This window comes from Sebastes fasciatus, chromosome 5 (assembly GCF_043250625.1).
Source record: "Sebastes fasciatus isolate fSebFas1 chromosome 5, fSebFas1.pri, whole genome shotgun sequence".
NCBI lineage: Eukaryota > Metazoa > Chordata > Actinopteri > Perciformes > Sebastidae > Sebastes > Sebastes fasciatus.
In genome coordinates this window covers 26,864,730-26,887,147 of record NC_133799.1, presented here as the reverse complement: position 1 = coordinate 26,887,147, position 22,418 = coordinate 26,864,730, and the positions used below count along the sequence as shown (strand labels likewise).

The 22,418-nt window shown below is 42.3% G+C and overlaps 1 protein-coding gene across 3 annotated transcripts in view; it reads left to right on the top strand.

The window, feature by feature from the left end:
- Window positions 1-22,418, top strand: part of rnf13 (ring finger protein 13) — a 53,328-nt gene that overhangs the window by 25,344 nt on the left and 5,566 nt on the right. For all 3 annotated transcript variants that reach the window (XM_074636196.1, XM_074636197.1, XM_074636198.1), the window contains 4 exons: window positions 13,136-13,223; window positions 14,796-14,886; window positions 15,576-15,681; window positions 17,215-17,308. In XM_074636196.1, coding sequence (XP_074492297.1) covers window positions 13,136-13,223; window positions 14,796-14,886; window positions 15,576-15,681; window positions 17,215-17,308 — 379 coding nt within the window. The remainder of the gene's footprint in view (window positions 1-13,135; window positions 13,224-14,795; window positions 14,887-15,575; window positions 15,682-17,214; window positions 17,309-22,418) is intronic.

Below are 22,418 nucleotides of genomic sequence, written 5' to 3'. Positions count from 1 at the left end.
AGAGAAAGAGGGCAATGGCTGTATCTCATTTGGGTGTGTTGTTTTTCTGAGCTGTTAAGTCTGTTGCAATATGTTGTGGTAACAAACAGCTCAGCCTTATTCCTTTGGCCTACAGGCGCAAGTACTTTTAATTACAGATCAAACTGTTTCTGTTCTTGTAAATTTCTCCAAACGCATAACTTTAAAATGTTTGAACCGTGATGACAAAAGTTTCCTCACCCTCATACAGACCTTGCTGATTTGACTAAATACACTGTAAAAGATTAGTACCACATTTATTCTTTTGTCCAAAGCAACATACAGGATAAAAATATCAATAAAAAGCGTTTGAATACATTTTTAAATCAAACACACAAACAATGTCAATAATAACAACAAATTGGGGCAGGGAAGCATCGTTAAAAAATGTCTTTATAACACCTTTAGTGCACATATAGTCTCTCTCACACACAGGGAAGTGAGTTGCATGAACTGCAGCTGTGCAGTGTTATCAGCATACATGGCCGCTCCCTGCAGTTTTATTGAACACTTTATCTAATCAGCCGTCTGGACCTTGGAACTAAAACCCAGCTCTGCTCGGTGCGGCATTCCTCTGAAATACCAAGGAGGGAGGAGAAGGAGGAGGAGGGGAGGGATGGATGAGGAAGAGGATAGGGGGTGGAGGGAGTAAAGGCGGGAGGGTGGAAATATCAGAGAAGGGGCCGGGCAGAATTGTGGAGAAGTTGGTAGTCGGGGTGATATAACGAGGGTAATGAGGGCAAAGAGAGGAGAGAAGGAGGAGGTTAAATTTAGAGGTAGGTAGGGAAGAGGAAGAGAAGGAAATGGAGTTTTGGGAGGGAAGGCGAACTGAAAGGGGGAGGAGGAGTAAAGGCGGAAGGGTGGCAAAAGGAGGAGAACGGTTGTGGAGAGGAAGAGCGAAGGGGTGGGGGAGAAGAGAGGAACGTGAGGAAACATGAGGGTGAATGAGAAGATGGGAGGAGAGAGAGACGGTTAAGGGAGGAGGAGGAGAGGAGGAAATGAGGACCTGATTGGGAGCTGCTGTCCAAACAGCAGAGGAGCAGAGCATCTGATACAGTTTAGGGAAATTTTGTACCAGTGGCGGTGTCCTTTTACAGACCTCCAAACTGCCTTTTTATATATGCAAATGAAGCATATGATGTATTGTAATTTTTTCCTCCTGGAGGTGTATTGTGGGCAGTATACATACAATTGACTTGTTTTGTTCAGGACAGTTGAGGAGGAGGAGGAGGAGGAGGAGGAGGAGGAGGAGGAGGAGGAGGAAAAACATTACAGGGGAAAAGTTGCAGGTGGACAGGAAGGAAGAGGATGAAGGAGGATAGATGTAAACGTTAGACCCGTGGTTGAGTCGACCACCTGGCCGTCATAGAGCGAGAACATCGACACCGACAAGCAGCATGATGTGCTGTCAATTAACAAGCAGCTGCGATATGATAATAATTTCCTAAGAACAAAATGTAAAGGCAAAGAAACCAGCTCTGAAAAGACTATTTTAGAGAAATAACTTAAAGTCGACATATAATGATTTTCTTGTTAATGTATGTATCAAAACATTAGCTGTGTCTCAATTTGAGTACTTCCATACTTATACTTACTATTTTGAATGCAGAAGTGCGTTCACACTGAGAAATATGGCAAAATGCAGTGCACTGTAAGTACCTTGATGTTGTACTCAAAAAGGTCCAAACATTGAGTGTGGAACGCTGGACACTTCTCACACTCAACGGTCGCCCTCTTTGCTACGTAACGGAAAGCGAGGGGCCAGCACCACTATACTATAGTCGGAAAGAAGCCATTATTGGGGTTAATTTATCCGTCTGAATTGAATTACCGCCGATACGACGTGATGTCCGTGGCTGACTATCACCAGCTGGTTTACCGAGCTTCCGGTGAGTGCACAACAGCCGTGTGCGATTTTAGACAACACTACCCTGTCGAAATTCACGCACGACGCAAGTGCACAGTGTACTACATGGAAGTGTACTAACAGAAGTATCCGACTTGAGACACAGCTAATGTGATCTTTTGCCAAAACGCGGAGACAGTTCGTAAAATCTCTTAAAGGTAGGGTCGACGATGTTGGAAAGCTAGCAGAATTTGAAAGTAGCATCGCCTCAGGAGTTCCGTCTTGGATCGCTGTTGGGGTGTAAAGAGACCATTTCAACCAATATAACAAATAGTGCATACTGGATAACATCGTCAACCCTGCCTTTTAATATACTGAAACCGTCAGCTATAATGTTGTGTGAGAAAGGTGTGCTGGACTGCTCCGACTCATTTACACAAAGCTTAGGTCAAGTCTGCTCTATGCAAATTCAGACCAGTGACTGCAACAGGCATTTATACTGCCTGAGCTCCATAGGGCACGAGAGTTCGAAGAACGATGCACATGCACAGGAAAACAGATGAACGGAGGAAAGAGGACAGCAGGATAGAGAGGAAAAGAGAGGGATCAGTGGATGAAAAGGAGGGGAGGCAGAGAAGATGAGTCGATGTGTTTTAGCTGCAGCGCTGCATGAGGAGACTGTGCAGTGTTGGCAGCACATACACACAGTAGTAGTTATTGACACACACACACACACACACACACACACACACACACACACACACACACACACACACACACACACACACACACACACACACACACACACACAGTGGTGATGCAGCAATAATTAGTGATGCTATCAGCGCACTCTGTCCACACCACCAGTCTCTCAGACACTAGTATAGCAGTGGAAAGACACATATAATGTGTGTGCAGGCATATTTAACGTCATCTTTATCACATCTTTAGGTAGATAATGTCAAGAAATTGTTGTAACATGTTTATATAATGAGCTTTTTTAACAGACTATACTCATAATAAACCACTTTATAGAGCATGTCGTGCAGCAGCGAGTCAGACAGCTCCAGGTGGCACCGCTTACACACCTCTAGTCAACTGTGACCAATGGGAGTCAGGGCTCACACACATAAATATCAATAGTTCAGTGACCTGCAGTGGAAAACTACTTTGAAATGATCTTTTTTTCCTCCCATGTTACAGATGATTGTAAACAAGTTGTTTTTTCTCAGTCAGCAACACCTTCCTTCACATTCATTCAGTCCCACGCGTTCACAGGAAGCTGCTTGATACAAACACACAGAGCAGCGCTGTTGGCCTCCAAACAGCTGCAACCTTCTCGCTGAAGGGCATGTAAACGCGCCAAGGCCTCGGTGAGCTTAATGCAGAATCACAGTTCAGCAGGTTTGTGTGGACAAACTGATCTATAGCAGCAGCCTCTGCAGTGTCACTGTCACTGTCTAGACTGGCCAAATTTTGTGTTCACCATCCCCTCTATGTGACTCTACACTTTGCCTGTAATATAATCAGTAGGCGGTTTGTTCATTTTTAGCAGGTGGGAGGTACCTGTTTTGTTTGGTTCACCCGCGACCAGCAAACCATGAATGACTCTTTTGGTTCTGTATTTTATTTTTTCTAACTTGCACAAACCTCAGTCAGATAAAGGATTAATGAGTCAAAGTAGACACAAACACAACATATTGACAGGCCCCTCATTTGCATATGAGGCAGAAATGCATAAATATATGTAAAAAGAAATGCATACAGAGAAGAATACAGAAATAAATACATTTGGGGAAATAAATAGGAGGGCAATGCAACGGGAAAATCATGCATTAATAAATAGATATTTAAACAAATACATACAATTAAAAAATAAATAATAATAATAAAGAAGTGCATAAATAAATGTAATAATTAATATAGATAAATAAATTAAATTAAATAAATAAATAGAAGAGTAGATAGATAGGGGAAGTAATACAAAGGAAAATAAATAAGCAAATTAAAGCTTTAGTAGGCAGTATATTTTTGGCATCATTGGGCAAAAAATCCATAATAACCTTTCAGCATATTGTAATTCAAGTGCTCTGAGAGAAAACTAGACTTCTGCACCTCCTCATGGCTCTGTTTTCAGGCTTTAAAAAATCTAGTCCGTGACGGGAGACTTTGCACTACTGTCAGGATATAGTGACCGTTTCATAAAAATCACTTTTTTAAATCATATTTGCTCCAATTACCCACTGCAGCTTTAAGAAGTATATCAAAAAACACCAGGGTATGGCATTTCCTGACATTTTCAGATAAGTTAGTAATGACAGTATTAATTGCTTTATCATTATCCAGAAAAATGATATCACTACCTGTATTAATCTGATGCAGATGTCTTCCTTTACTTGGGGCTTATACTGTACGTCACACTGTGTTTTTAACCCCTTGACAAAGAGCTTCTGGAACTTGTCAAGTTCACTCGCAGGGCTCCAAAAACAACAGCCAATTAAGTGGAGTCCAATCTGCCTTTTAAAAATCCATAATTGGTCGACCTCACGAATAAAACCTACAGTGTTTGTGCTGCAGGCCAAGTCAAAATTTGGTCAGCACACCGCAGGGAGCAAGGACGAGAAAACGAGCATCAGATGGTCATTATGCTTCTTCCACTTTGTTTTGAATCCAAAGCCTAGTGGCACAAAAAAAAGGAGAGCTAATATGGACTTTGGAAGGCAGAAAAAGAGAGAACAGAGCTGGAAGTTTCCGTAGCCAAGTAATGCCGTCACATGACAACAAAAGATTTCAAGATGCCCTTGAGAAAGGCACTCAACCGCTCGTTGCTCCAGTGTTGTTCCACTACAGCTGTACCGGGCAGCTGCTTGGTAAAATAAAGAGGTTAAAAGTTTCAAAATGTGAAAATCGACATTTTCATTTTGATATTTTTTCCCCCCGTCATAATGGAGCTGGGTGTCTGCAGAGGGAACAGCAGGATTTTAATGTGTGGTCCCACAGGGATAATGGCAATTAAGTGGTTTGATGAAGGCTGTTAAATTGACATGGAGGATGGCGCTACAGCTCAGCACGATTGTCTGCAGATGGTAGAAGAGCAGCCCATGGTGATGCATTCTTCTTGTACGCTTGTGTGTGTGTTTATAGCCACACACTAGCTTTCTATTGATTTTTTTTTTTTTGTATTTCTAGAGGTTTCACATCTCATATTCCCTTTCTCTCCTTTTTTCTGCCTCTCCGTCTCTTTTTTTTTCTCCCTCTCCTCAGTCTCAGGAATGCATTGAATGTCCTTATCTTTGCCCATGCAAACACAAGGGTGAGCCAGCAGCAGAGGTTGAATTCCTCTGCAGATCCCAGGCAGACAGACCGCACCACACACACTGGCATCTAGACAGCCTGCAGCCAAAATGGCTCTTTACTGTAAAAATCTCCCTGAGATTTGAAAGACTATAAACTAAACTGTAGGTCAGTCTGTTGAGAGTTAACAGCAGCAGGGTAGCAGAGCTTTTTCTCCTCTGTCTGCACCTACATTTCTTTATTTTACCAGCTAAGTAGATTTTAGAAAGTAAAGCATGACCTCCAAATCATGAATTCACTGGTTGACTAATGACCCGTACTGGCCACAGCTGGCCAACATTTGGCTTGTAGCAGCTGTTACAGTAGTTTCCTATTTGCATGACTTGACTTCCAACAACCTGGCTGACCAACACGTTGAGGCGTAATGTGATGCAAATTACGCTACATGCACATACCACATCCAAGTCAAACACTGAAGTGTTTTAATTTATCCTACTTGGAACACCAGAAGTGGTGTTTAACATATCAAACATCATTTTCAAAGTTGTTGACTCAGGCCTTACTCGACAGTATCCGCCTTGGCACTGCGTTGGCCAATCACACACATGCAAGCACACACCGGTAGATTACTTTGTAATGCGAACGCCATATTTTTACTGCGACTACTCATGACGAAAGATAAAATGGTTGCTGCCATTACAACTTTTTAGAGTTTCTAGAAACCATTGTGCATTCTGATAAGACTTTAAAGGTTTTGATAAGTTGCTCTAATTGGACCTTGGCCTCTCATCACACAACAAGAGCCTCACAGGCTGATTTACGCAGCCACCTAATAACTATACTGACCACAAGATGTTAAGTGTCAGGATCTGTTTGATTCAGCTCAGGTGACAATGATAGATTGATTAAGTGTTACGTTGTATCTTTGCTTTGTGGGAATTAATCAGAGCAGCACGTCGCAAAATTACAAGTTGGGAAAAAGTGACAATCAGTCACAATCAGGTCGGGATAGAAGAGGAAGAAGCAGGAAGGAGAAAACAAGCAGTCAAACAGCAACCATCATTAGCTGGACACGTTATCATGAAGTTAAGGTCATGTTGCCCTCTCTTGTAATCAGTATAGTCTTTACCCTTTTCTTTGACTAACTGACTACTGATTTAGTTTCTTATGCTGTTTCTTATACGGACGACACAGCAACAGGCTACAAGCCATTTTAAATGGAAGCCGGTGACATGAAGATACAAATGCCTGACACTCGCTGCCTGATGGTCTAGAAATCAAAGTTGAGCTGGTCTCAGAATTTTTTTCAACCAATCATATGTTTTTGTTTCACCCCGCTACGTTCCATCTAAAAAAACAAAACAAATGCCGTTACGCTACATGTCCACCAGATCCGACGAGGACGCTAGGGGACGCACTGTTCCACTCAACTGGCAGCTCAAGCGGTGACGTACCCTATTGTGGAATGCACCTGATTTGTCCCTGGTTGTCTGTGCGCCGTTTCAAACAGGAAGCAACATGGAGGCCTGCTGATAAATGCTCTGTTATTCTGTATAACCAATCCACTAAAATGTATTTCTGAAAACGTATTAGTCAAGAAATAGGCTATGCCACTACGCTTCATTTTTTAGAACCACATCACTTAGTTTGACAGGTTGTTCCAAGTTTCGTGAGCCGGATGCGTCGTGCTGGACGGGCTCATTTGCATAAAGTTGAGATATTTTTCGCAAATACAGACCCTCTCCAATTTGCCGCAACACTCCGACCATGCTGTGGCCGACTGCTTCTTCTGCTTTCCATAGGACATGAATGGAAAGCGTTGAGACGCCCTCCATGACCAGGTCTGGTGGAAATGCGGCGTTAGCCAGTTCACAGCGCTATTTAACGACACAACTACGTCAACGAGCGCTTGAGCAACACTTCAACGGCGACTTGGCGACAATGTAGCTGGCCACGCTGTTGTTTTTTGTTGCTTTTGTCGCTCGTAGTGTGAACACGGCATTACAATCACAGACAGAAGTCCCCCTCCAACTAGCTCAATCTCCTTCCTTAAAAAATACACACATCCAGACCCAGTATTTTGTGTGTGTGTGTGTAACTTATCCAGACAGCCTGCCTCAAGACGCACACAGTAGCCATTGATACCTCCACACAATACACCCTCACAAGAGAACACATGGGACCACAATGCTGCGGCTGCCATACACGCTGCTTCACGTATGCCTGTGCATAAAATTACAATGACAAGGAACAGACAAAAGACAGGGCTGTTCTGTTCACATACACACACACACACACACACACACACACTGTTCACCCCTCACAGGTCTAAATGGATTTCCTTGCAACACAACAGAGTACAATGCTGGTATAGAGCGGCCTGGCCGAGCTGCAGCGATAACACGCACTGTGCTCACACAACCATTGGTTGCTCAGGTCAGCGTGAGCGACCCCCTTTCTATTATTTAACAGAGCAGATGACTTCATATCTGTCAGAGTGTGAACCACGCTCATCAGATTGTCTTTGCTTGGTACAGTCTCCACTGTCTGGTTTTGGGTCACGTACTAATTTACCACAGGAGGGGAGTAATAATTAACATCAGCATTTCCTCTGTGGCTTCAGGTAGCAGTAGTTTAAAGGAAGTTAAATATTATTCATCTGTAATGTTCAGCGCTATCAGATTAGTTTTTTGTGTGTAAAAGACCTCAGGCTGCCTTACCTGCTTCTATTTCAGCAATAACTTTCTACATTTTGCAGAACTTGCGGCTCTAAAACGAAGCCATTGCTCTTTGATTCTGAGGAACCCAAATCTGCTGTTCACTGTCGATTTCTGACAGCATTCCACGTTGTCTTAGTCTGATTACAGACGTCTGATACACTGTCCGCATCTTTTTCAGCATTTAAAAGCAATGTCAGGCAGTCAGAGATTTCGTGATGGGGATGTCATCGTTCTGTGATGAGAAAGAAAAATGGCCGCAAAAATGACGGTAGTCCACTAAAATAACAGACACTTTAGAGGCTAACGTGAAAACAGTGTGAGACTAATAATTAAGAATTAATTATACAGCGAGCCGGTCATTGTTGTGAAATAAACCCCCGACAGGCCGATGCGGGTTTATTTCACAACAGTGACCCACTAACTGTACATTATGTCGCTTATTACACGGTACTTGCTTAAGAAATCAATAAATTGGCACAAAAACGGTCCAGAGTCCGACATCAGAACTGCGCCCATAGCAACGGTCTGTTATACATAGCAACGGTCTTCTATAAAGAAATAACAGACCGCTGTGATTGACCAATCAGAATCGAGTATGGCAGTTCAGTCTGATTATCAGGTTAATGTTCTCTAGCTCTAAAATATACCAGAAATGTGAGGAACATAGCTTAACTTGGTTTCATTTTGCCATGTTGTGTGAAATTTGTAGGGCTGCATCTAATGATTATTTTCATTGTTGATTAATCTGTTGATTATTTTCTCAATTAATCGATTAGTTGTTTGGTCTATGACATGTCAGAAAACGGTCGGAAATGTCGATCAGTGTTTCCCAAAGCCCAAGATGACGTCCTCAAATGTCTTGTTTTGTCCACAACTCAAAGATATTCAGTTAACTGTCATAGAGGAGTAAAGAAACCAGAAAATATTCACATTCAAGAAGCTGGAATCAGAGAAATTTTACTTTTTTTCTTAAAAAATGAACAAACCAACCGATTAATCAATTATCAAAATAGTTGGCTATTGATTTAATAGTTGACACCTAATCGATTAATCGTTGCAGCTCTATAAATCTTATTTGTTTTTAACAAGCTAAATCCATTAACTCTGTACAATAGAGTTTATATTTAGTCTTGATTGGGAGACATTACACTGTTAGAAGATGATTTTCTCCAGCGCTGATAGAAGTATTGACGCTGCTGCTGCAGGATCGCTGCCTTCGTTCCCATTATGTTTAATGAGTTTGAGTGACATTTCCGTGATCTGAAGCAAATTGTTTTCCCATCAATTTCAGAGGAAACATTCAGTATGTGTCTATGTGTGTAAGAAAAACACATAATGATTCATTCCAGGATTATATTGTCACATCCTATTTCCTCCGCCACATCTGTTGGGAGCAATCGGCCACAACAATGGTTATACAGGATACTGTAGGCTCTATACTGTGTGTCAGAGCCGCAACAACACAGACGCAGATGGAAGATCCTCATTACATCAGTTTCCCCTGCATCCATGAGGCAGCACATATGGCCCTCTGCTGCTGGAAACAGCCCTGTTTAAATCATTTTTACTGTCTTTATAACGTTTTTTCTGAAAGTGTAACATATAATAATTATAATTATAATTATAACAGGATAACTGCTGTGGATTTAAAGGATTTAAAGTGAAAAGTTTTTGGACACTTGTTTTCCAATTCTTCTGATAGTGGATTTGTGTTTCTTATTTGACCTATAAATACCTCAAATCAAAGTATTCTAGTCATTAAAACAACCACGCATACACTGAATAATACACATTTAGACCCCCAGAATTTGTTCAGTTTGTTAACTTCTGGTGCAGCTTGCGTCTCGTTACGTTTATGTAATCACAATCACATTTACAACGTGACTTTCTTGCTAAATTGATTTGCAAGCTTTTGTGTGATGTAACATTCAATCTATGTTTTCTGGGTTTCCAGCTGAGAGAAAATAACAGCTCTGTAAATGTTTGTCTGGAATAACTAAACCTGGACGCAGACTTTGACACCTCCCCCGTCTACTGGATGTTGTGAATTTGCCTATATAGGTGTTGACAGATATAAAATGAGAAATAAATTGCCTTTTAAAGGATAACAGCTGCACACATACATACACACACACACACGCACACACACACACACACACAGTAACAGGTTACACTGACAGCTGTAGCATCTGTTTTTATGCTGCAGTGAGAGGCTTAACTTTTTTTCTGAAGAGGTACGGGGAACACGTCTATGATTAATGAGACTGTAGACACGGTGGCATGTTTATGCAACAGCTAAACACATTTAACACACAAGCACGCATAGATATACACACGACTACACTTGTTGCTAAAATGGAAGAGCGAGTGCTATCTGTATCTGTACCAGTATTTGTCATAAGAAGGCTCCATACTAAAAAGTATTAGTTGTTATAGATGAAAACAGGATTTTCTTTTTTAAGGAGAGACATTACAGGCAAAAGCATCGTTTTTCATGGACTGGTCAATTTTGCAATTTTGGGCTATTTTGCTTCCATAACATGTCTTCTTTCAGACTAGTGGAAAGAAAACATCCAAAATACACATTTAGGTGTTTATTTTACTACTTTGTCTATTCGTGTCTGTAGATATCTCCTTCCCATTAGATAATGCCTCGTTTGCATATTTAAACATAAAATTTCAGAAAACTTGTAATACAAAAAAATAATTGACTTGAATGTAAGAAATCAACTGGGGAAGTTTCATGGTGATATCTATTAGTTAAAATATTTTACCCTATTCACCTGTAGTGTCTTTAAAGGCTGTTTTCTCAAAATTAGGTTTTTCTCAGACTGTGAGCCAAAAATCTCCACTTCAGTAGCATACACCAAACTCTACAGTGTCATCTCTATCAGTAATTTGAGGGTTTCACAGAGGGGGTTTGTTTTAATATGTCATTCATAGCCTGATTTAAATAATATTTTATTCCTAAAAACATGTTGAAAATGGATTTTTATAATGGCTGTTGACAGTGTTTTCTGATTTATGGAGTGATACAAAGAGATATTCAAAATTCCCTCTGTAAAAACCTCTGACTCTAATATGCCAACAAAATGAAACAAGAATGTTGAGCCTGGCTTCATCCAATGTTCAGATTTCTGTTCTGGAAATGTATGCAAATTATAGCACGTATTTAATAAGATAATGCATCATTTGCATATTTAAACATACATTTTCAGAAAACTTATAATACAAAAAATAATTCCTATATTAATTCCTCCCCTTAATATAAACTAAATTGTAACATTTAAAATTTTGATGATTAATGAAATAATGATTTTGTTTGCTTGTCAACTGATTTGAATGGCAAACATTTGTGATTTATTTTTTTTCTAGTGTTTTTTATCCTTGTATTAGAAGATTTGTCAATAGCTGTCAGTAGCTTCTAGTCTTGTTTTTTTTAGTTTTGGTGATGAGGTCGCTCGTTGGTTTGCATTTGGATTACAGATTGTGCCTTAAATTATTCTTAGCAGGTAGTCAGAGCTTGTCGGCCTGTTATAGTCTTTTGTTCCAGGGCACATGGCCTTTGTGGGGATCAAAACCTGCTGTGACCTCTCTTACATAAATTAAGAAACTGCAGCAAATCTAAACAAGAAAAAGTGACGGAGATAAAGTCAGGATGGTCGACATGTTAGATGTTTTTTTAAATGAGCAAAACCAGTGTGCAGAGTTTCAGCATTTGTCATACTTTCCTATAATAGAACAGCTCTTCTACCCTTTAGCCCACCCTGCCCCGTTTCCCACCCTAACATCGAACGCTTCCTGTTTTGGATCTTCAGTTACAGCTCAGCCTGCCTCGATCAGCAGTCAGTGTTTATCGTGGAGGGAGAGAGCTGTTCGGGCGTGAAATGCAAACATCTTGTCTCTTGCAAACACTTCCTGGGAAACGGGCCGTAAACATGTTTTTTGAAAGCTACCGTGAAGCCGCGGTGTTCTTTTATCCGTGGTCTCCGCTGCACAAAACTGAAGTATTTATTGTCCTTTGGGGAATCCAGATCATAAACTAGTTCATCTGCAGTAGAGAACATCCTTTACACTGGAAGTGGTACATATTGTAAGGCTAATGTTGGTGACTGGGTTGTACCTTTCAGATTGGAGGATGACTTGTGTATTTGAACCATCGCTAAAAGCCTCAATCAGAGAGAGCTCTCCCTCCTAACCACAACTGGTTTCTATGTCGTGTTTTAATGTGGTTTGATGCTGCTGTGTCAGATAGTGGAAATCACATTTGATCACATTATCTGACACAGAACCGCCGTTACCACACACCACCTTCACTTAGGGCTGTTTTTAGTCTTTTAGCAGCAGCTGAGGTCAGCCTACTAATAATCACCAGAGGCCTTTAATACGAAGCGAGTTCAACATACCCAGGGTATCTGCTCGTTATCTGGCTTCAGGGGGCGGTGTTTGCAGCATCTGACCAATCACAGACATGGACAAGTCTACAGACAGGCAGAGCGGCACATTTAACAAAGGAAGAGCAAACTATGTTAGACAAATACGAAGAAATGAAACACATAATCCAGACTAAAAGTAACACAGTTGAAGCGGCCAAATGCAGGAAGAACAGCTGGCAAAAGAAAAAACTCCCGATGTGTGAATGCGTAAATTAACAGAGTTATTAATTTAACGGAACACTCAAAAGTAAGATATACACGTCTAGATATAAATAGGTTTTAAGTGTATTACGGATAACTGGATTACACCTAATCATGCCCGGTAATATCAATGCGGCGTGTATGACTTTTTGAACCTTCTTTCAGCTGCGTCCCCCTCTCAGGCGGTGTGAAACGGACTCAAGAGGAAGTTAAAAAATAAGTATGAAAATATAATTCAAAGCAGTAAGCACCCACAGCATACAGCCAGCTGTCCTTCCTGCATCTGTCAGTTTAAACTGTGATGTTTATAGCCTGGATTATGACTTAAACTTCTTCGTATTTGTGTAATATTATCCTACAATCACCGCACCGAGCTCTGATTGGTCAGTAGGAGGTACTTTTATACGAGTTGATCTCTTATCTGGAACATATATCGGAGCAGGTTAGCTATTCAGCATAAGTTACCATGGCGATCTACCACCGGTAAGAAGTGATCCACCTTCGTAGGACGGAAAACCCAGAGTTAACCCTGAAGTTACCTCGCTAACGCCAAATCCTGCTTCGTAATACAGGCCTCAGGTGTTTGATAATCAGAGCGTAAATGTTTTGTCTCCTCACAGGTCCTGAATGCTCAGAAAGCCGGGTACAAGGCAGCCATTGTTCATAATGTGGTCTCTGATGACTTAATCAGCATGGGATCCAATGATCGTAAGTTACCACCACCACCACCTCCTTCTTTCTCTGTAGCATATTAGCATTTAGCATCTTACACTGCTGCCTGGTTACGTGTCTCTGTTGACAGAGGATGTGCTTTTGTGTTTCTTTTAAAGAGGACCTATAATGCTTTTGTGCCTTTCTCCTTTCCTTTGGTGTGTGATGTAGTTTTTGTTGTGCATGTAAAATGTCCGCAAAGTAACAAAGCCCAAAGTCCACACCAAAGGGAGTTACTCTCCCCCACAGAAACACTGCTCCTGAACTACCTGAAACGCCTCGCTTGAAGTCCCGCCTTTTCTTCCGTAACGTGGTGATGTCACCAAGCAACGCATAATACATGCCTATAGCGGCTGGTTTGGCACGCTCCTCAAACAAAGCTAGTTAGAGCGGAGCTGGAGCAGAGTCCGAGGAGTTTGGTTTGGTTGACCAATCACAACAAGAGTGGGCCAGCTGACCAATCAGAGTAGACTGGACTTTTCAGGAGGGCGGGGCAGGAGCTCAAACATGTTTCAGACAGAGGGTGAAAAGAGGCGCTGCAGCACAGCCTGTATGAGAAGAATATTGTTTTTTTGAATATTAAAGCATGTAAACATGTGCTCATAGAAACCCCAAAAATAAGCATAACAGGTCCTCTTTAATCCCTGACCCTGAGGGAACGCGAGGCAGTCTTATAGTAAGAAATCCATTTCAAGTTTCTAGATGTACTCGAGGAAGGATTTGATACCCTGCAGCAGCGTTCCTGCCTATAAATCCATGTCCTCCCTCAAGCCCACTTTTGTGATATGATGGTGTCTGGGGTTTTCTTTGTATCACCCATATTCTCACTCGAGGGGGTGCAGCAGCATAGTCATAAATTATCCAGAAGGCTTCTTGTCCTGGTTGGTATGTCTTTAAGAGGAGTAGATGTCACAGGCTGATGTTTTATACACTGGGCGGTGTCAGCTGTTGAGGGATTTCTCCCGTCACTGCCTCAGCTCACTAAAGGTGTCAGTATGCTTTAACCGAAGGCGGATGGTCGAACAGAGTCTGAGCCTAAAAGTTTGAACAGGCTGTCATTAGTTAGGTTGGAAGCACATGGGCCTTACAGACAGACATATTGGTAGACTTAAGAGTGAAAGTTCATTCTCAACTTTGGAAGTAGTTTGACAAAAACTCAACTCAACTCACAGACTGTCCAGTTACCAACTTTCTGGAGTGTTAAACCCGATTATCAAAATCCAATTAATTCTCTATCGATCAACCAAATGATTACTTAGCTAATTGTTGCAGCTATAGATCAACCGCATCTTGGTCTTCATCAGCGGGTGGATTTCCATTAGTTGAACAACTTTAAGCAAACTCCATCAGTTGATGAAGACTGTTAGATGTGGGTAAACCTCCAGAGAAAGGAAGTAAGTGGACCTTGAGCTGAGGCTTTTATTCAAATTGTGAGACATATATAAACACATACGTAAATAACTGTTTCTTAGTGTGTTACAAACAGGTCTTTCTAACTGGTCTTCAGCTTTTAAGGCATTGATATACAGCCACATGATATATTAAAAGGTTTTTTGTTTCCCTTTTCAGTGGATATCATGAAGCAGATAGATATTCCCTCTGTGTTTGTGAGCGAGGAGACGGCCACCGCTCTGAAAGAAGACTACACGTACGACAAGGGGTAAGTCTAAACCCAACAAAATCTCATTTTTCTGCCCATCAATATAAATAGAAGCAGGTTTTTACTCCTCAGGCTTTCAGTGGGATATGGATATATTGAGATGTCTGTTTTTTTCCATTCTGCTCTTTTATACAAGTTTAATCTCATATTGTTGTAGAGTAAAATGCCGGCAGTGTTCACTGTAATATATCGAGGCGGAGGACTCGTCTTGTGATGGGTTGTCGCTGCTGCTGAGGTGGTAATGAAATGTCTCAGCCTGTCAGAGAGTCACAGCGTTAAAGTTTTAAATCAACTGATATATTTATATATACAGTGTGTGTGTGTGTGTCAGATACCATCAACCAACACATGAGGGTTATTCCCAAGTCTTTTGCAGAAGAATGAACACCAAACATAGCGATGGCAGTTGGCAGAGTTTTATCCGTGTGGACGTTGGCTGTATATGTCTGCTGTGGTGCTGTAGAGGGAGTTCTGTGAGAGGAAGTAGACCTGATTCTGTTGATATAGGACCCTATATATGACTGTCACACTGCAGTTTTTGAACAACACAAGAATGAATCTCAACAACTTCGCAGCCAAACCGATGAGCCGTAATGAAAAGCTACCGTAGTACAGCCTCTGTGGAGGGTTGGTTCAGCGTGTTATGATTACCTGCCAACACCTAACAATGGCTCTGCTTGTTCTTCTAGGGGACACGTGGTCGTCATGCCAGACTTCAGCCTGCCGCTGGAATACTACCTGATCCCCTTCCTCATCATCGTGGGAATCTGCCTCATCCTCATCGTTGTTTTCATGGTAAGTAAAGTACCTTCTCCTGATGAACTATGGAGCATATTTAACCCTTTGATAACTGCAATTAGAAATGGTCCGCCAGTGCCTACATTGGTATTTTTGCTCATTGTGATGTCGTTTCTTGGAGTATCTTCAAGTGCTTCATATCCCTAAAATCTGTACAACCTAAGCTAAAAGGTTATATATGTTTCTTTGTTTTCTTTGTTCCTTTTTCCCTGATGATGGGCCTTGAGGCTAAACAAAAATTGTGGAAGATTTGTGTATGAATTTGAAATTTGAAATTTATATATGTTTGAAAATTTGAGTGTTATTGGTGTAACACAAATGTGATGTTGTATATAGTATGTATGTGATAAATTAATGTACATGATTTCGGACCCCAGGAAGACTAGCTGGTGCCATTGGTATCAGCTAATGGGGAACCTTTTTAAATAAATAAATAAATAAGGCATAATAATAATTGACAAAAGCTGAAACTGAAATCGTGTCATGAATAAGAAAAGAAACAAAAATCGGGCATGTTTTTTCATAAAACTATAATAAATAAACACATAAAACACTGATCCAGAGGATTTTTGAAAGTAGAAACATGAACAAATACTATATTCTCCTTAAGTTATTTGAACTGTGCACATTTTTTTATTTTTGAGATATTCTCATTTTTATGAGCAGATCGAGTGCAAAGGCGTTTTGATAGATTTGTTACGTTTCACACGTAACGTAATGACGTTTCACGAGCGTACAAGATGACGCAAAAGACGAAAGCCTTAGCTTTCCGCTGCAAAAAGAATGAATGCTCTCGCTATTATAGTTTTTTAAACAGGATCATGCAAACAACAATCTCCCGCGGCCGCCCATGGGAGATCCGTTTAAAAAGGGTTATAGGAAGATAGTAATTCAATTTTACTTGAATGTAGTTCTGTAAATTTGATGTTTGAAAATGTCTGGTATTCTAAAGGACTGCTGCCTCACAACACTGTACCCAAAAGTATAGAAACAAAGAGACGAAACCCCGGTGTTTTTCGGACAACAGCCGCCATTTTTGGACTGAAAATGCTTATTAAATTTATAATATTCTATTGTTCAACACAGGCCATTTCAGTAGAGACATTAACAATAAAATAGAATTTTGTTTTACTTTTGTACGGCACTTACAAGGCGGACCTTTTACTGGCGTTCGGTAGTCGCTTTCAGTCCAAAATGGCAGAAGGGTAGCTTTGCTGCTGGGCGCTGATGTTGCAATGGAACGAACAATTCTTATCGATATACAGAACGTTATTTGCTGCAACTACTCCTTTTTAAAATGTCTACTTTATTACATTTGGAAAGGTACAACGTTTTGAGTGGAGATTGGCTCTTTGTCAGGTACCAGACTGGCATCTGGCTCAAAACATCACACCATTCCTAATGTGAAAGAAATCACAGTTACAGTGTTTTTTGGACAGGAAAGATGCGTGTGTGTGTGGGGGGGGGGGGGGGTTTGCGAACTGATTTTAAATAGATCCTGACGTGTTTCCTTTTCACCTCTGTTTCTAGATCACCAAGTTTGTCCAGGATCGACACCGGGCTCGGAGGAGCCGCCTGCGCAAAGATCAGCTCAAGAAACTTCCCATCCACAAGTACAAAAAAGGTACGGAGGCCATCTCCAACATCTCAATTATCTGTGGCTGTATGATTTAAATCGTAAAGTCGTTTACTGTATATACACTCCACGGGGAATAAACATTGTGCATTTGACTGTAAATGTAGGGCCTGTTTGTTTAGTGATTCAGTAGTAAAATGTCATCTTTGTCAGCTGTATTCTGACTTTGACCTCAGTGTCTGTAGAGATGCTATTTCCTCCTCCACCACGCTGCTCTTTCTCACATGACCCGACCCTTAAGAGAGATGTCATCGGTGCATTATGACACATCATTCCTCCCTGGAGCTCTGCACCTTGGAGCTAATCGGATTAATATGGACTTGATTTTTCCACAAAGCCCTCCGTGGTAGATTAGAGCTCCTCTCTGTTGAGACTGGACACATGACTGATGGTTAGGAATGTGGTCTCGGTCATGCCAGAGGCCTGACGGGGGGTTGAAAGTTAAGTGTGTTTCTGTTTTTTTTATCTCAGACGTGTTGAGCGGATGTACAGAATGTGCTGCTGGTTTTGTAAGGACAGTAAGATAGATAAGGTGTATCTTTGTATGAATTTGAGTGGAAACTTCTGACGTCTTTTTACAGTTCTGCGTCTGCGTCGGTACAAGGGGCAGACAGGCAATAGCATTGTTTTGCAATGCAAATCCTCTTTGTGCTATGGTTATGTTTCGTCTGTGTATTTAGAGGGTTTTTGTGCCGGCTGTGTTTCCTCTGCCAGCTGTTTTTTTGCAGACTGGAAAGCTCCTCCTGACTACAATCAGCTGTGCAGGGGAACACCGGGGAGCTTTATAGACTACGGGTGGTGCATGATAAGTAGCCCCCTTGCAAAGCTGCTAATTGAAGGGGGTTATGAGTCGAGCTGCTCCTCCCCGCCTGGCAGAAACAGCTGCACGTGCAACACACCAGCCAAAAGCAGCGTGTGTTGCTCAGATAGCCGTTTCTGTCACGTCAGGCTCTGCGGTTTGTGGCCGTGCCCACTCTGACTCAGGGTTTCCACCAGGCACCGTTACAGTCGACCTTGGCCGTTACAGGGAGTTCAGATGTCCAGGAAACGGCCTCCAGGGCGGCGTCTGCGCTCCAGTCAGCTGAGTCAGAGCGTTTGGCGATACAGGAAGGGGACACCAAATCTCTACCTAATCACCTTTTAAGCCCTGCACTCTGGAACACGGCAAGCTTGGCAAAGAGCCGAGTGTCCTGGTTTAAGCACGGGAGGGCTGTAACAGGAGGACCTGAGAGCAGTGGGACACTGCCTCTGTTGTTGTTGGACAGTGTTCACGCCAGGTCAGAATAAGACCTCTAATAACATCATTTTTTTTTATCAATGGTAGAGTCAGAAATGAGCTCAACAACTGGATAATGGTTGATGTAGTAATCACCATAAAGGTTTTACTAAATAACCATGGTTTCAATTGCTAGGAAGTATTACTCCTTTAAATATCTTTTGCCATATTTCCACTGCATGGTTCGGCTTGACTCAACTCACTTTTAGTACCAGGTGCTTTTCTCTTTTTCGTTTTCCAGTCAAGTCTAGTCAGTTTTTTTTGTATAGCCCAATATCGCAAATCACAAATGTGCCTCAGGAGACTCAGACACCCTCTGTCCTTTACAGTACGACCCTCTCATAGGATGAGGACAAAACAACTTTTAACGGGGGGAAAAATGAAAGGAAACCTCAGGAAGAGCAACAGATGAGGGATCCCTCTTCCAGGATGGACAGACGTGCAGTAGATGTCTTGTGTACAGAGTAACAACATAATAAGAATACAACATAGACAATCCATATGACAAAATAGTCATATTGCGGAAAGTACCCCCTCAGTGTAGGTGTAATTCTCAGCTGGTCGCCATTGCGACTTTGCTTGAAACCGCTGTGACATCATTTTCAACGCGACACTCCTTTCATCGGGAAAACAGAGGAACGTCTGCACTTAGTCAATTGTACGGCGTAGTGTAACGTTTTGTAAGGCATAGTTTTGAGGGCTGCCAGTTTCTAAATCTGGGTCAAGTGAATAAAAAAACAATTGCTGTCGCTACTTGGAACCTTGACCCAGGTGGTACCAAAAAAAGTACAAAGTACAAAGTCTGATAAAATGAGTTTGGTCTGAAGTCTACAAGTTTGAAAATGAAAGAACTGTGGAGTTCGAAAGGAGTAACCTTACCTCTGTAGCCCGCTCCTCATCTCTGCTTGAAGGTAGTGGCTCGCGGCTACATTAGCCCCTAGGAGCATAACACACCCGAACCTCCAACCGAACTGTCAGCAGTCGAGTTGCATTGTGGGTAATATAAGCGCCAAGTTTTGAAAGGAAGAAGAATGTGTCGAATAAAAAAAAAGACAATATCTCTTTTTCTGGAGTCCGATAACGTTACAGAAGTGCAATGTGTACTCTTCAAAACATGGAGTGGCGTGGCCTTTTGGAAACAGAATAACACCACTGGCTCGCTGCACATCTGTATACGGAAACAATGACAAGCTGGAATCACAGAGCGGCTGTTACAGTAGCTCATCAGAATACCAGTGGTCATTGTTTACAGCATGCTGATCGTGTTTTTGTTGTGACACATGAGGATGTTTTTAGCCGTAGCATTTGTTTGAGACAGCTCAGCGCCACATAAGTCACTGTGACGCTCGAGACTTGCTGCTGTTCCAATTCCCATACTGAAGATTTGGGCAGCGTGCCTGAGCGTGGGGTTCAGAGCGCTTGTGTTGTGTGTGTGTGTGTGTGTGCAGCATAGAGTGGGAAGGAGGCCTAATGGCGCCCCTTGGCCCTCCGCTGCTACAGATAGTGCTGAGCTTTGACTCTGGGGGGCTTTGAGCAGATGTAGCCACAGTATACTGTGATGTTCTGTGTTAGTGTTGCTTTTAAAGCTGCAATCCACAACTTTGCAATGTTGAAGCCATTGTGTAAAATGTCTGAAGCTGCAGTTCCTATGGCGGCCACTAGATGCTGGCTCCAAGAACCGAACTGAAGTGGCTGAGAAGACTCCCAACTCGTCTCTTGAAATACAAAGACAATACATTTTATCAGTGACATTATGGTCTCAATAGCTTATTTCACATGTGTATCTATACTGCTTCATTTAAAAGATATTAAGACTTGAGCACGGCCGCAGCTTGTCAGCGAGAGAGACTCACAGCTGTCAATCATGACATCTCACCTAAAATGACAGAAACCATCTTTGGAGGGAAAAAATGATTTGGCGTGTACGTTGACTTTTTACTTTTACCCGTGTCCCATCCACTAACATGGAGGGGGCGGGCTTTATGTCGTATACTGCAGCCGGCCACCAGGGGGCGATTGAGATATTTTGGCTTCACTTTTGAGGAGCTGTCATGTCGTCCATCTTTATATACAGTCTATGCTCTCAGCTGTATTGACGCTTGCTTGTCCCACCTCAGCTCCACCTAGGCTCTGTCGTCTTTGTCCAAATTTAAGGTTTTCTGTCCACAGTTACATCCAATATGGCAGCAGCCGGTAAACCCAAATCCTTGCGTCATAACGTCCCATCAGAAACCAATAAGCGGCATAAGAGAGACCACTTTCGTGTTTCTTTTTACAACCTATCATTCGGATACGACTGTACTGCATTGGTTGGTTTCAGAGGCAGGAGGGTGTATAACAGCAACATGGTGTGATGATGTGACGTTAACCAGCCTATCAGCCACAGCCTCGGCTGCTGCTGTGCTGGCTGGAAGTCTTTCTGCTGATGGGTGTATCTGCCCGTCATCTACCTTCTCTGGCAGAGGAGCTTAGACAGACATCTATCTATCAACTCTGCAAACACTTTGTCAGACATTTTCACATCCTTTGCACATATTTCTTGCTGTATGTATTTAAGTTATACCTTTTAATATTTGCTGGCAATATTCTTGTGGAAAGTTCTTGTATCGATTTGGGCCAGAGGTGGTGACGGTAGGCATTACATGTATGGAAATGGGAGTGCACACACACTGAAATGAATAGTAGTTAACACAAAGGGCGTCTGTACGGATGGCGCACAATGCCTTAATGAAAACCACGGTACCCGTGTAATTAACGCACAATACCAGTCTGAACAGCAGCATGCGACACGAGATCTGTGTAAATGTACAGGGTTATGTAATACCAGCTGCCACAGCTGTCAGCGTACAGCGCCGCTCTGCCATTATCTTGACTTACGCTCTGGTTGTATTGCAGAGCCTTGCGTCATCCCCACTTAGGCTGAGGCCTGACGTTTGACGGCGAGTTTTTGGCCCTCTGGGTGGCGAGTTTCGCCAGCAACTGGCGTCAAGCAGATGTTAGAGCCAGAATCTGTGAACACACACACACACACACACACACACAGTGAACTGGAATCTGGCCGAGGAAGCGAGGGGGATTGTTTTAGACCCTTCATTAGACGGAGAGAGGCTGGATTCTCCCTCTGACCTCTGAACTCCAGTCTGATCCCTCCCTGCGTATGATGAGTCACTTCACCCCTCCCATCCATGGCTTTCCACTTCCAAACCATAGGCGGGGCGCACACACACACACACACACACACACACACACACACACACACACACACACTGAACAGAGCAGCTGCAGTGTCTCAGCCGTCTGTGTGTGTGAGGCATGTTGATGTCAGTACAGAGGAGCTCTCTCTGTCTCTTAGTTCACTGGCCTCAGTGCCAGTTGCCCTTGTCTGGTCTGGTTGGCTCAACCAGAGTCAAACTGTGCAGACCTTTTTTCTTTTTACTCAGTTTTTTCTGTCACCCTCTCTTTCATTCGCCCGCTCTCTCTCTCCTTCCGCACATTTCACTGCTCGTCTGAAGTTCAGTAGGACAGCGTGGTTCCTCTGAGAGCCAGGAATGCTGGCAGGCCGGCTGATTAATGAAACATAGCGGGGAGAAGAAGAGCTGCACTGGCTCGTGAGGGAGTCCTTTTAAGATGTGCTCCTGGCCCCAAAACGTACATGTAAGGGATTCCCAGCATCTGAAAAGTGTCCACGTTGCCAAAACATGAACTGGATGTTTTTGATTGGCCTCGAAAAATATATTTTACCACCCAACTTCAAAACTGACACAACTCAAACTACAAAAAGACGAGTGATATATTAAGATTTGTATCTATCACCTTTGGTAG